Source organism: Motacilla alba, chromosome 4A, assembly GCF_015832195.1.
Source record: "Motacilla alba alba isolate MOTALB_02 chromosome 4A, Motacilla_alba_V1.0_pri, whole genome shotgun sequence".
Lineage (NCBI taxonomy): Eukaryota > Metazoa > Chordata > Aves > Passeriformes > Motacillidae > Motacilla > Motacilla alba.
Window position 1 is genome coordinate 11,718,575 of NC_052045.1, and position 15,498 is coordinate 11,734,072.

The following is a 15,498-nucleotide window of genomic DNA, read 5'->3' on the forward strand; positions in this document are numbered from 1 at the left end:
AATGCAGAGACAAGGTATAAAACTGCCTGGGATTGCTTCCAGCAGCAGTAGCTGTCCTCTTGTACGTGACTGAGGGAGTGCAAAGGACAGGTCTGTCCCAGGTTGTTCATTGGTAGATCCCTAAGAGACAATACTCTGTGCTTTGTGAGCAATAATCCTGTGTTTTAGAAAGAGAATATATTTTTGAACAGTAATCCTACAGATTAGAAATAGAGGAAGAAAACTGCCAAATATTTGTGTTAGTGCTGAACTGCTTGTTTTGAGGATTCAGGCTGTGAAGCAGGGTAGTGCAGCCTGGGTGTGTTGCAGGTACGTGTGTGTCTGATTAATGGGGCTGGAATTTACAGGAACATTGTGCTGCAGGTTTAGATCAACAATAGGTGTTTTAATCAATCAGCAAGTGACTGAAAAAAACAGCATTTTATAGAATTCTTATTAAGCTCAAATTGTGGAAAGGAATCCTTGAAGATTTTGGACCCCAAAAGGGAGTAATATTTTCCACAGCAGTGGCAGTGACATACAGCCTCCAGCTTTACAGACCAGGTATTGCTGCTGCTGTGTCTATATAGAAATCACCTTGACTCAGCCAGTATTGAGATCTAACTGGTCTTTTCAAACGTATTTGTGGAACTAAGATTTTATTTTCAATTTATCAGGCTCAACAATTTGGCCAGTGATGGTGCTGTCCTAATGCTGTCCTTCTCCTGTGGAGAAGGAAAGCCCGGAAATAATCAGGATGGGGAGAGTGATGTGCTGCATGCAGCTCATGTGAAATAAAATCTGTAGGAGGCAGCTCTCAGAGGATGACCTGGCTCTGATTGCATTGAAAATATCCCCTTAACCTGCTACTCTCCCGGGATCTCCACAGACCTTTGCCTTTCAGACAGAGTTACATACTTGCAATACAACCTCTTCACAATGCCACAAACCGGGAACCAAACGCGTGCTCGGCTGCACAGGGCACACACAGCAGTAAACCGTCTAAGCACAAAGGCAAACGGGGTCTGCGCTCTGTGCAAGGCACTGGGCACACCTGGCTGCGGGCACCTGTGTGCAAGGCACTGGGCACACCCGGCTGCGGGCACCTGTGTGCAAGGCACTGGGCACACCCGGCTGCGGGCACCTGTGTGCAAGGCACTGGGCACACCCGGCTGCGGGCACCTGTGTGCAAGGCACTGGGCACACCTGGCTGCGGGCACCTGTGTGCGGCACTGGGCACACCTGGCTGCGGGCACCTGTGTGCAAGGCACTGGGCACACCCGGCTGCGGGCACCTGTGTGCGGCACTGGGCACACCCGGCTGCGGGCACCTGCCCATGTCCAGACCGGAGCTGAGCTGGAGCCCCGCTCGGGTTTGTCCTTCCTCGGCCGACCTACCTATATCTGCTGCAATGGCACTTGAAAAACTCGTTTATCGAGTTAAGGTCGCTGCCGCTCGGGTCGGCGAACAGGACCGCGCTGACAGGCGTGCAGAGCTGCGCCCGCTCCTTGCCGCCCTCCCGGCCCGCGGCACTGAGGGGGCGAACCGCGGGCAGCCGCGGGGGGGAGGAGGAGGAAGAGGAGGAGGAAGAGGGGCGGCCGGGCGAAAGCAGCGGCAGCGGGCGGGAGGGAGCCGGGCACGGGGAGCGCGCCCGCCGAGGGAGCCGCGGCGGCGAGGGGAGGCGGTGGGGAGCGGAGGGAGGCGGGCGCAGCCAGGCAGGAGGGAGGAGCGGGCGGCCGGGCGCAGCCAATTCGGGGGACTCGTCCATTTTTCGGCGTGAGTCAGGCACGTCGGTGGGGTGATGCTGCGGCGGCGGGCAAGGGCCGGGCCAGCCGCGGGGAGCGGCCCGCCCGCTCGGGCCCGGAGTCTCCGCCGTGCCGGCGCTGCCGCTGAGCGTAGCGGTGCTTCCTCTTTCCCGTCCCTCGCCGGGGCCGGCGCCATGGCCGGGGGCGCCGGGCCTGCCGCTCCCTGACACCCGCCCGCCCGCGGAGGTACCGCGCCCGCGGATGCGGGGGCCGCGGAGGGACAGCGGGGCGGGCTGAGGGGCCGGGTACGGCGCTGGCCGCGGGTAAGGGCAGATCGGGACGGGGAGAAAGGGCGAGCGGTGGGCGGCAGAGCCGGGCGGGGAGAGGAGGGGTCCCGGGGTGGGGGTCTGGAGCTGGCAGGCTCCGTGCAGCTGCGGCCTCTGCCTCCCCTCAGGCTGCTGCGTGCGGGACTCCTCCGGGCAGCGGAAGGGAAGGGGAGAGCTGCCCGCTTCTCACGGAGCCTGGCGAGGAAGGGCTGCAGCGGGAGCGTTTCGTGCTTCGTCAGCCCGCCAGCGTCTTGGCTTTGATTCCGTCTTGCTCCTACCTGTTCCTGGGGAAGAGGTCCCCGCCATGTCTCGCTACAGCCTCCACAACCTCCTGGACTGGATGTACGGCGGGGTGGACCCCAGCTTTGCCGGCAATGGAGGGCCGGAATGCGCCGCCTTTCTCTCCGGCCAGCAGCGCTTGCTGGAGAGTTTGGTCTTCCTCAGCGTGGGCACCGTGGAGATCCTCGTGTCCCTGTGGAAGCTCAGGCAGCAGCATGTCCAGGAGCTGGAGAATCTGTTGCAGCAGCCCCAGACTAAGCAGGAGAGCCTGGGCAAGAACGTGCTGCTGGTGCTGCTCTGCCTCATCTTTGGGCTGGAGGTGGGGTTCAAGTTTGCCACCAGGACTGTCATTTACCTCCTGAATCCCTGCCACGTGGTCACCATGATGCAGGTAAGGCTTGTGACCCCTTCCAGGGTCACCTGGAAGTTTGCTTTTGTGATGTACTTGCAAAACAGTATTTTCTTCCCCCACAGTTGGTTTGTGGACCAAAAGTGCCAAGCAAAAATACAAATGCCAAGAATGGTATAAATATTTTAAAACATAGGTTTTGGGTCAGTTGAATCAAAATCTATCAAAAAACCCAAGTCAGATGAAAAGGTGAAATTGCAGCTATAACTAATGTCCAGATCTCTGGTCGAAAGTGTAAATAATTAAGGCTTTCTCATCACTTGCCTTCACCTGATCCTTGCTTCAAGAATAGAAGGTGCTGCTCTCACTGACAGCATTGCTAAAATTTGCACCAAATTTCATGCAAACAAGATTAAATGCAAAAAGAGCTATGTAATTCACATGCAGCTTTTTCAAGTAAGTGCCTTCTAGGGGTGTGATTGTATTTTGTGAAGGTGTTGGAGAAACAAATTACTCATTGTGCAGACACTGTAGGTTTACCTTTCTAATTTTAGAGGCTGAACAGTGAAGAAACAGGTGTTACCTGTTTCTCTTATGTGAGGTGAACAAACTGATGTGGCCTAGTATGTGTGGATAAACCATTTCCTTTTATAACTTGTGGTGTGGTTGTTGATGTGTAATAATGTGCAGTTTGTGTAGATTTCAAAATAATGGATACGTAGACAAACTGTTACTGAACTGGGCTATCTAAAGCTTATAAGCTGTGTTTGTAATAGTTGTGTGCATGTACTTAACTATCAGTTTCGTTGAGCTTGTTAAGGAGTGTTGGAGACATCAAAAATATTGTTATTTTGCTGATTTTGCACCCTCAGCACTGAATAGCTTAAAAAATTCAAGGTCAAGAATTAAGCAAAGAATGTCAAAAAGGCTTTCATAAAAGGTGCCATGATAGCAATGTCTGTCTAAGATCAATAATGGATGAAAATCAGATCAATGCCATTCTGGTCTCCTATTGCAGTATGTGAGGTGATCTGGGCAGAATCAGATCTAGCCAGTTGTTGGATTCACACCTGGAGAGCATTTCCTAAAAGGCAGGGAAATATCTTTTCTGGTTGTTCTGGTGGTTTGAGAGATGGGTTTTATTTCAAGGGCAGGGGCGAAACAAGCTGATACAGCAATATTCAAGACCTTTACAGCAATTAACTTACAGTTCCAGAAATAATTGGTAGGTTATGTAAATTCCTAGGCTGTGATGCAGTGTTTGCTCAGTCATTTACAGCGTAGGACACTTCCTTCCTGTGAAGTGATAAGGATTGTTGTGAAATCAGTCAGTCAGTATTGGGGTGAAGGTATGCAAGGACTATGTAGAAATATTTAAAATAAATTAATATTGCCACATTCCCTTTCTAGGCAGCACTCAGTGATAACTGGAAAATTTTCCTATTAATTCTCTGGAAAAGAGGTGAGGATATATTAACAGCAGGATTTGAGAGTTTAGTTGTCTTTATGTTATGATGTTAATGATAACTATTCAGCTGAATGCTTACACGGACCTGGGACAGCTACTTCTGTTCACCTCTTTCAATAGTGCCTCCTGAAAGAGAGATGGAATCTGTTGAGAGTTAAGCTCTGTAGTCAGGCATTGCCATTTCTGAATCTCTTTTTGACTAATTGTGAAGTTTTACAAATAATCCTATGCTAATTACTCACTAGAAACGGTGTTCCAGCATTTGTGAAATTGAGAATGTGAGCCTATGGGCAAAATATAAAAATCATGCCATTTCATCCTCAAAAAGATGTATTAGGAATAGGCCTAGGCTTAATGTAGAGAAAGAAAAAATAATGGCAAAACCAATGGCTTTCAGCAGACAAAGAAAAGTTAGATCCAAAGATAGTCAATGACCTCCACCAGCAGGCAAGTAATGCACAGTTGGAAAACATTGTTTTCCTAGCCTGAATTTGCTGAGGGCAACAGATTTGTAAGATGAAATATATGAAAATATAATTTGTCCTTCTCTTCTTGCAGTAGTGTGTACATAATCCTGCTGCGTCTAAATAATAGTATGAACAAAGTAGAAGGTGAAGAGATGAAACATGCTACAACAATCAAGATCACTTCAAAGGGAAGCCAACAGTAGCTGTTGATAAAGGTCTCTTCTTTCACTCTGTTTTCATTTTCTTCAGCTGAGACTGTTTCACCTCAGCAGCAAACACTCTGGGCTCTGAGCCAAAAATATTTGAAACTGAAAATTATGCTTCAGATTTTCCCTGCATAAAAGCAAAATTCCTGCTCTTAAAGGACCTAAGACTGAAATGAGATCAAAGTAAAAGGGAAGTTAGGTATGTGTGCATTTGGGCAGACAAAACTGTGTCATACAATGGCTACTGAGTTTTAGAAATGGGTCTGTTCTGACCAGGGGTCTGATTTTTGCCAATCATGCCAACCTGTGCTCAAATCTTTTCCTAAGTGGAAAGAACTAGTTTAGATGTGTCATTGCAAGGATGAAGTGTTGATCAAGTGAATGTATTTGGCTGCCTCAACAGGTCTCATGGCTAACCAGCTTCCCAGAATTTGTTGCCATCCTGTCATCTGATTGAATTACTAGAAGGTGTGGCACTCGTTTCCTGTTCTGGGTTTTGGCTTCTTGCTTAGCTTTTGGAGGAAGAAGGGTATTTCTTCACCAGTGTCACTCATGCAGCATCGAGAGAGAAATCCTTTAAGTCCTAAAAAATTATATAGATTTGTAACAAAGGTGAATGGAAATTGGTGTGGTTTCTCTGCCAGCTGTGGGATGAAGCTGGGGATTGTTTGTCCAGCATGGTGGTGTTTAGTTTGTGTGTGGTGCAGCAAGGGGAGAAGTCTGTGAAGGAATTCATACTGAACTCTTCCTTTACATAAAAAATGGTCTTTGTGAAAATTATTTTAATACCTCTATTAAAAAAGAATACAAAAACAAGCCACAGACCACTCTCCTTTTAGGATTGGCAATATGATTGGACTGGTGCTGCTGCAGGCCTGACATAAAAGGGAAACATTAAATCTCTAGGCTGTTCAAAACGTATTTGCCTTTCCATAGCAGGAAACAAAAATCAGAATATATTTAAGGAGCCAGGTGTTATATTTTCAAAACATTAATCCTTTCTAGTATTTTAGGGGACATCATTGTGGTGTTGAAATTGGCTATGTGAAGGAAATGTTTAAAGTTTCTGATTGAGCTGTGTGAGAGGGAAGATTCCCTCGAGAGCCAACACAGCACTGTTGATTTCTTTACAAGCTTTGTGAAGGAGACCTTGAGCAGCAGCCAGAGTGTGCTTGTTGAGAAGCATGCACACAAGTGTTGTGTCCCTGTCTATGAGCATTGGTTTAGTGAGGTGAAAGGAAAATTTCACTCTTTGCAATGTCAAACCAAATGATTTCTAACCAATTTTCTTTATCTATTCTGTATTCTTTAAACTTGATTTTTTTTTCACTTGTACTACTTTGAAAGTAAACCAGTGAGAGATCCCAAGTCAGAACTACAATTTAATAGGAAAATTAAAATAAATGCAGTAGTACAAAAACACTGAGAGAGTCGGGATACAGCCTGACACCCTGTGTCTGATTAGTGGTGGCTGCAGCCCTCCTGGAGTGACAGCTGTGGTTCTGTGGAAGCAGTGATGCTGTAGAAGGGTGTGATTTTCCTCTGAGGGTCCAGTGGTGGTGTAGATGGGATTCCTCTGGGAATCCAGTGGGAAAAGGCTACCTGTGGTGTTCCAAATGTCAGGTTCTATCCAGGTAGGAATGCTTGGCTCCTCCCCCAGGTGGAGCATCTCACACTGGGATGATGTGACTTTATCAGTCATGCAGTGAGACCCACTGGCCCATTACAGAAGATATCCCTGGAGGGAGGATGGGTGGTGAAGAGGATGAAGAACACTGCCCCACCTGGTTTTAACAGCTGGTAATAGAATATGTACTTTTGGTTACATCTTACATTGTAACCTAATATGTTACTTTTCAGCCAAAACCCATGTGTTCACGTAGCAGTTCTTTGTTTCACCTTTAGTGGAGGAAGAGTTAGAATTTATACCAAAAATTTGTTCTCCATTATTTGTTCCTGTACCCCCGGTTTGTAATTTGACACACAGAATATGTAACCTGCTAGTCACAATCAAGGTAACTTAATGCAAATGAGTAAACCCAGGTGTCTCCTGATGTCCTGAAGACACCCATGTGGAGTTAACAGGCAATTAAGATTAGGTGTAGACAGGAGCCAGAGCTAAAATTAGTCTGTATTGCAAAAGAGGAACTTGTAGCCAAAAAAAGAAAAAAGTAAGGAAAAAGCCATCTAAAGCAGAGGTTGTAGGTAACACTGGTAGGGTGAGGTAATCTCAAAAGGTCCTTTCCAACTTGATTATGTGATTATTAAAGGATCTTCAGTATTAAAAACAGAAGGTTATGACTGACCAGTCTGTAGAAATTAAAATATAATGCGTATAATTTTATTGAATTATTTTATTGGTTTTTTTGACACCTTAAGGAAGTGGCAGAAACATGACTGTAGTCTAATCCTAAAATGATAGGTACAGCCAGTTGTTCTTGTAAACTGTTGTGGATTTTGAACTTGACTTTAGTATATCTAGGCCTTCTTCCAGAATGGTGCTTTAATACCATTAAAATTTGGTAATTCTATTTTATTCTAGAAAGAGTTTTGCAAAAATAATTTCTCAGTGGTAAATTTCATCTGGTCAGTTATTGTAATTATCTTCCAGTTCTTCACTGAATTATTCCACTTCAGCCAGTTAAGGACTGACGTTTGTTTGGAATAAGGAAAAGTGTGTTTGTAGAAAACACCTGTTTTGCTGGGTTATTGCTTTGGTGATCTTTTTAGGCAAAGAAAAGTAGAAGTGAAGCAGTAGGTGGAAAGAAGGATAGGTTTCACGTTTCACCTGGTGATTTTGGTCTGATGTTTGCATAAATAAAGTGAGTGCTAAGTGCATCTGCATCTCAGTGAATACTGAATTCTGTGTTCATTATTTTCAGTTCTGGCTTCTTTAGAGACCTGGATCCTTTCTGTCCTCTGCAAAAGAGGTTACTGTTTTTTGAAACAATGGGCTGTTTTCAGAACTTACATAATAAACATAGCTTGACTGAGTTCTGCGTCATTTTGGGAATATGTACCAAAATATATCCAATTAATTTCTTCCTCCCTTTTTTTTTCTTTTACTTTGCATACATGGTTCCTATGTGCTTTGTAGTATTTGGAAGAATCAGTTAAATTGTATATATTATTTTATATTCTGGCTTTTCAAAACCTTGAATTAAAATTAAAGGGACAAAATTTCTTACGAAATTTCAAAGTGTAAGTCTATGAACATAGACTTTCTTTTGAACATAAGTCTCTTTTTTACAGCTGCAAGTTAACTTGTGATGCTTTTCCTTACAGCTGATGGCTAGAGAGGAAATTCATGCGGTGTGTGGTGAAAAAGGGCAGATGAAGAAGAATTAAAGCACTGAAAGCACTGACAGGTGTTTCTTGGTGGCAAGCCTCATTTCTTGCCAAGGAGTGCATTTTCCTTCCAGGAAGATGATAGCAGCCTCAGGGACACAGGGAGTGACAGCTCAGGGGACAGTCCATCAGTTCCTTTATCCCCTGTCTGCAGTGCTACAGAACCATTGGTCTGGCCTTCAGAGCACCGGGACACGCTTGGGTAGCTTAATCTGTCCTTGGTTCCCAGAACTGACAGTTTTTTTCTTAATTGTTACTTTTGTCTTTATTTGTTTTATTTGTCTTGTTTTTAAGCAATGATTTTGTTATGTTTGAAAAACACAATCAACTGGAGGTTAGAGGCTTTTACTCATACAGGAATTATTGTAATAATTACATCTACGACTGGGGAAAAGCTTTTCTGTGATGGCTTTAAACTGTATATACTTTGTTTCACCATTGTGTTTACTTTTGGTCAATCCCAGCATATAGCAGAGAAATGGGAAAATATTAATATGAGGCAAGGCAGGGTTTCTTAGTCAGAAATAAGAGTAAAAAATAAAGAGGATAGCAAATGCGTCCTAAGGCTGTGATTCAGTTTTCTTTGTTTGGAGAGATTATGGACCCCCTTTTTAATTTAAACAAGATTTGGCCAGTGATGCTTTATCCTAAGCTTTAGTCCAGGTGACAGGGACCACAGGAACACGTCATGGTGCTGGTGAATGTTCTAGTTCAGGAATTGGAGTCTAAAGCTCTTAGTTAAGCCTTTGTTTTGAAGTTGCTAGAATTTGGAAGTACTGATGTGCTTCAGGCTGTAATGCATTCTTAGCTAATTCTCTCCTGTATTCTGAATGTTCTTAGGAGAAAAGAACATAAAAAGTGGGGAGTTGACAATGGATATCTTGCTCTCTAAGCAGGAGTAGGAACTGCATGATCGGATGAAAAAGTTTAGCTTTCTCTGACCCCAAATATTTACACTGAGTGTTATCATCTAAAGGCCACTAGATGAATGATTAGGTAACCAGATATTGGTTTGTTTTGATGAGATCATCACAGATTTAAAGCAAATATCATTCCAAGTGTGACGTGTGTAGTTGGAGCACGATATTAGGGAGATAAAGGTCTCTTTTTGTTTCTTTTTTCTTCTGTTTAGATTTTTTTTCCAGAACAGACCTTTCAGTGTACTGTCCAGTGTTATGATGTATTGCTGTTGGCTGCAATATAATTTTAGGATGGATTTTTTTAGTCCTATTTGGCAGTTTCACACACCATTGCATGTAGGTTGTTTGCTGGTAACTTAAACTGATGTTTCAGGAATAGCTGCATGAAACGGGCAAAACAGAAATCCTACATCTAGTAGGAATTCAGTGGAGTGGTGAATGAAAACAGCAGCAGTAACCACACTGGACACCTTATAAATTCCAGGGCCTGGGATGTGTTTCATCTCATGATTTGCAGTCTCAGAAGCCCTTGTTTGCTGTCTCCTTGCCCTGCTGTCAATGTTGACAGTGCCAGTCCCAGCTGTTGAGTTTTACTGTACACCAGCCACATCCCCTGCAGCAGTTTGAACCATGTCCGTGTTCTCCAGGAACAAGTCCTGAGCCACGGGTTTGAAACCTGCAGAGTGTAATGGGACTCATGTTTCTGGTGGCACTTCCTCAGGCTTTGCATTGAGGTGGTGAGCGTTTGTTTATTCAGATGGCCAAGTAATTAGTGTCAAGCAAATGTAATGGTTTGTATTGTAACACTTCGTTGGTTAGTGAAATGCCAACTTAAATCATCAGGAATGCAGTGTTGTATGCTGTAGCTTTTTATGGATTGTGTTACTATTTCATTGGTAGGAGCTGGCTGTAGTAAGGCTATTAGTTACTTACTGTCTTGTGTTTTTAAAGGCTAAAAATTTCTATTGTAAAATCCTACAAAATGAAGAATTTCGAACTGAGACAAGAAAAGGTGTTGGTGACAGAGCAGGGCTTTTCTATAATGATTTTGCTTTTGTAGAAAACCAGTACAAAACATCCTTCTCGGGGGGAAAACTAACAAAAGTGAATATGCATGAGAGAATCTTCTTGTGAACTCTTGTGTCACTGACAGAGGGAATGCAAGTTAAAATTTTCTTAAGAAATTGGAATTAGAATTTTTTTTTAAATTCAGCCTCTTTGTTCTTTTATCTTAGATATGTTTTTAATTGTCAGGTTTTGTTTAAGCGCTGATTTAAGAATGGGGAATGAAGTAACCCACCACTGGTGAAGGGCTGGTGCAGATAGTAGTTAGAGAAAAAGGAAAAGTAACTTCAATGACCTCTGAAATACTAATTCCTAAGGTGTGATAGCTAATGCACTCATAAAGGCCTGAGTCATGTGTTAATAATTAATCTTGAACTATGAGAACTCTAGAAATCTTTCACCTAAGACTCTAAAAGGGAAGAAGGTGAATATGGGTTTGCTGATTAAACAGACTAAGCCTGTGGAAGGGGAGACTAACCTAGAATGTCCCAATGGATGTGGATCATGTACAATACATTAGAGTGTAGAGGATGGAAGCTGTTCAGCTTGCTACACATCTTCCATCCCTGGGTACAGCTGGGAAGCTGGGGGGTGGAACCTGGGACAGGCAGCTTGTTGTGTTCCACAGTCTGGTTTATGTAACACAGAAACTACTTTTATTGTAGTATTTCTTAATGCTCTGTCAGCAGTTTTGCTTTGAATCATGAGTATCCTTAGCACTAGATTAACATAGGACACACTAATCCCTGAACCTGTCTGACAGCTGCAGCGAGGCAGCAGTGATTTTTATGCTAAAATATGAAATACATTCAACATGCTCCTATTTAGCAATTAGAATGTAACATGTTTTGGTGTCTTTTTTTTTCCAGTTTTAGCGGTCTGAACTTGTCAAAACACAGATATGATTTTTATTTTTTATTTAAACTCCTTTTTAGAAGGCAAGTGATGGTTTTTAAGTGATAACTGTTCTATGCTGACTTGATAGTTTGTACAGAAAGAAATGCTGACTCAAAGCTGCATGCTGGAGATGTTAAATTATTGCTTTCTGATAAATGACAGAATGATTGTTTTGAACTTACTTTAAAATAAATTTTAGAGTTGATTGACAAAATCTTTTACATCTTTTAAATTGCCCATCTGCTTGGATCTTCCTTGCCTTATTGTGAGGGAAGATGGATGATTTTCACAAGTACAGTAAAGTACACTTAAACTTACCACCTTGAGGTAAGTGTACTTCACTATATCTTAGCCTTTTAAACAGACCTTTTAATCTCTCCTGCTCTGGAGAGTACTTTGATCGACCTAACAGAGTGAAAATTTTATTTCAATGCAGATTTGTTAAAGCCTATCTCTATCCCTTTTTTTCCTTTTAGTTTGAAATTCATTTCGGTTTTGGATTAATCCCGTTTTCATGAATTTTTCATGAATTTTTTTTTTCTGAATATTGCCAGTAGAAATTAAAATATAACCTTTCAAGTTTTCATTTTGAAATAGTACAATAAACCAATCAGTTTAAGATCTGGTTAAGTAATCACGACTGAAATGTTTGAGAAAGAAGGATGTGTTTCCAGTCTGCTACTAAATGTGTTTCCAGGAGCTACTAAATCAAACAGGCTGCTGAGGGAGAGACAAGCTGCTGTTCTAAAGGTAAATGAAGTACGTGCTACAGGTGCAGGGATTTTAGGGGCAGTGTGCTCAGCTGTCTTCTGCCAGTAACTACTCAGGCATCCCTAAGTGTTCCCATTGATCTTGATCCCACCAGGGCTACTGTGATGTTACATCTGGAATGCTTGGAATCGTGTGACTCGCTCTGTTCTTCTCTGATGCCTTTTGAATTGTCTTCTATCCCTGTAGGTTTTGGATCAAACAAGGTGATCTTTGTAATGAGTGTTTCTGTCTCAGCAGGGCTAGGACTGGCAGAAGAAAAGTCTTTCATGACAAGTTTTGACTGCACTCTGCCTCAGTGTACTGACTGAAAATTAGTGTCAAAATTAAAATGCTTTTGAGGGGAGCTCCTATATGTAGTATTTTGTAGAGATTTGGAATGGTCTGGAATGACAGAAAAGCAGAGATGCAGCCAACTCATAGGACCAAACAAACAAATCAGTGAGTCTCCCTGTTTAACACCTGGAGTGGGGCAATAGCATTCAATTACTAGATATTTGAAGAGGTATTTTTCTTCAGAGACAGTATTGCTGTTAAACTCTTTTTGAGTAAAAGACTGTATATCTTTGGAGAACAGCTGTTGAGATTTTTACTAGTTTTTATTTTTGAAAAGTTGATTACTACAACTAATGGCATGCTGACATCAAAGAAACTAGCAAATATTTGGCAAATGAAAATTTGCAGCTAACAAAACTTATGGAAATGGTCTCAAAGCTTTTGGAACCTGTGACATAATGTATGTATCTTTATACACATATCCTTGTCAGCTTCTGAGAATTTTCCTAGACGTAAATCTAGCATGTTCCACAGCCTCTCATCAGCTGTTTTTAGGTAAGTCATGGCTCATAATCCAAAGGAAAAATGCTTGCAAGCATTCTAGTATTGTAGATTTTAGCTACTGTAGGAAATAGCTGACTACAAATGTATTGTAGAGGGATTGTTGGATTAAAAAATTGCAATGGTAGAACAAGAAAAGTGTTTTCCTTTTATACTGGTTTCAATCTAGCAGTACAATTAAATGTAAAATAGGAAACTAGCTATATTTGATGGTTTGTGCACTTTTTTCCACCTTGGGTAGTGCACTTACCCATTGCTGAAGTCCAGACATGCAAACTGTAAATTAGGTTTTTTGAATAAAACTTTTTTAATAATAATCTAAAAAACAAGGCCAACCCACTAATATCTCCAAATGAGTGTGATAATTGCAGCACATGCAATGCACTACATTTCTGACTTGAGGTGCCAGAAATGATTTGCAGCCCAGTCCTGCATAAGTTCAGACCAGCCATGAGTTCAGTGGCCCTAAGCTCCTGCCTCAAGGAAGGAATAGTTAATTAATGCTGTGCTGGACCCTGGAGTCCCCAGACTCTCCAGCCCTGCTGATCCATCATGTGTGGTGGTGTGACCTTTGTCTCTGGGCTTGTGCGAGGCAGTGCTGGCCATGCAGTTCTTCGTGCCAGAAACATTTCCCAAGGGAATGGATAGTTGTACTTATGGTCTTGCAAAGTAGAGTGACAGAATTTCTGATTTTTCATTTTCATCTGGGTCCTCAAGGTTGAAGTGAACTTCTGTGAATTAACCAGTGTTATGAGATTCTCTGCAATTTACTGCCTGAGAACAGTTGTAGAATCTTCTGGTCCTGTGCTTCTGAGAGACTCAGCCATCCTGTCTCTCAGTATTGTCACCATCTAGGACTTCTTATCTTTGCATTTCCTCAATGCCACGCACGATTTTGTACTTCCTCTTTCTCTTGCACCCATTAGCCTCCAGTCTTTTACAGATATTAATCCCTGTGTGGAAGGTGTTTTGTAACTTTTTTTTTGAGCATTGGAAGGGAAAGGCAGTGGTCAGAACTATGCTCATAATCCAGCCTATCAGACAATGTATATTTTGTAGTTAATTTTTCCCATCCAAAAGAGCTAATTTTGCCTATTTTGGGCTAATTCTTTAGTTCTTCTTTAATTTGTAAGGTGAAAATATAACAGGTGACAGTGATAATTTGTTTTATTGGTTGTCAGTGAAATAAGCTATTGTGACTTTATTTTAGGAACAGCAGTAAAAACTGAGATCCATATTTTGCTGAAATTTTGAACAGTAAACCAGAGTTTCTTCTTTGCAGTAGTGGGCAACATAAAAAAAAATTACTGAATATTTATGTAGTAATCTCCTCATATCTAGAGCAAGACTTGTTAATATGAAGTTACTGTGTGAGGTTTTGGTGCTGGTGAAGGGAAGGACAGTGGTGATGTTGTAAATGCTGATGTTTAGCACAGAAAGGACCTCACCATAACTGAGGGAGCTGCTGTAGAAGAACATTGGTGATACAGTAGTCTGGTTCATGAGAGACCTCTTAGAATGCTCATAACTGTCTATAATTTGACTGGTTTTGTAGGCACTGGCCCAGGCTGAACCCTCAGTGCTGTTTAAATCTTTTTATATGTAGGTAGTGGGAGACCTTTTGATTTGTTAAAGACTTTAAGTCTTTTCCAGCTCTGCTGTAAAACACGTCTTCTGGCAAGAAATTATTTGTAACATACAGAACTGAGTAGGAAAGACTTTAAAAATGGATTCTAAAAGAAGTCGCTGCCATTAATTTAAATTTGTTTCTAACATTTCAGATTTTTCTTCTTGCCTGTCCCCCATGTCGGACTGCAATGATTCTCTTCAGGTATTACCTCTTCCTTACTGTATTTCTGTCTGCTCGTACAATGCATTTTAGAAGGTAATCACTGCTTAATTTATAAAATACTAAGGGAAATATCAAGTTGGAAAGCCATATTGGTTGGATTGAAAATTGACACTTTGAAAAGGGTCAGGTCTTAAATCAGGGTGTTGGGTCCCTTATCCTTGCTTCTTGTGTGTTGGTGGGTTTGGCCTCGCTGATGAGCAGGAATTAGCTCAGTAACAGTGGATTAATGCAGATTAATGTATGAGCTGCTATAATTTGTGTCATGGGCCTTGAACCCTTTTACCATCCTCAGGAGAAATTGTAACTGGGCCTTGCTGGAAGCTGTGCAGGCAGTCTGGGTCTGATTTCAAAATTGTGGATAGCTAAAGTTAAATAGGCAAAGCAAATTCTCTCTGGTTTCGTTGGGTATTTCTCAGATCTGTGCAGTCTTTTCTTAAGTACTGCATATTGTTACTAACTTCTGCAGCAGCAGAGCCCAGGGTGCAGCTGAGGGTGCAGCCAATGTGTTAAGGGCAGGGTCAGGGACTTCTGGGCACTGGTACTTGGCTGTAGCTGCCACCATGGCATTAAACTCTGCTCTTCCTTGTCTTAGCCTAGGCAAAGATGATGTTGGGGGAATGCCTTAGACAGTCTTTCTGCAGCTTTTCCCTGCTGTTCCTTATTTCTGCAGGGATTATGCTGAACAAAGACTCTGTATTAGCATCTCTGTCTTGGAGAGTGTGAAAAGTATGTCTGCTGTCCAGGAAATCTTTCCTAAAGACCAGTTGTCAAGTGGAGGCCACAATATTTGTTGTTTTTCAGAATGGGTATACCTATTTTCTAACACTCTGACAGCATATAAATTATATTTGAAAATCTGTTTTTAAATTGTAGTACTTTTTCCTCCCTCAAGTTACTTTTAAATCCCTAGGAGTTTGACAGACAGTGGTGGGAGACAGTTTATTCTTTACTTTGTGTCTAATGTAAAATAGACTGAAATAGTTCTGGTACCA

General features: G+C 42.3%; 1 protein-coding gene across 2 annotated transcripts in view; it reads left to right on the top strand.

The window, feature by feature from the left end:
* Positions 1-1,829: 1,829 nt before the first annotated feature.
* The window catches only part of TMEM164 (transmembrane protein 164), a 35,708-nt gene continuing 22,039 nt past the window's right edge, over positions 1,830-15,498 (top strand). The window contains exons 1-3 of one of the 2 annotated variants that reach the window (XM_038122888.1): positions 1,830-1,970; positions 2,179-2,720; positions 14,436-14,539. In XM_038122888.1, the coding sequence (XP_037978816.1) occupies positions 2,355-2,720; positions 14,436-14,539 (470 nt within the window). In that variant the 5' untranslated portion in view covers positions 1,830-1,970; positions 2,179-2,354. The remainder of the gene's footprint in view (positions 1,971-2,178; positions 2,721-14,435; positions 14,540-15,498) is intronic. The other variant, XM_038122889.1, reaches the window with a different exon arrangement.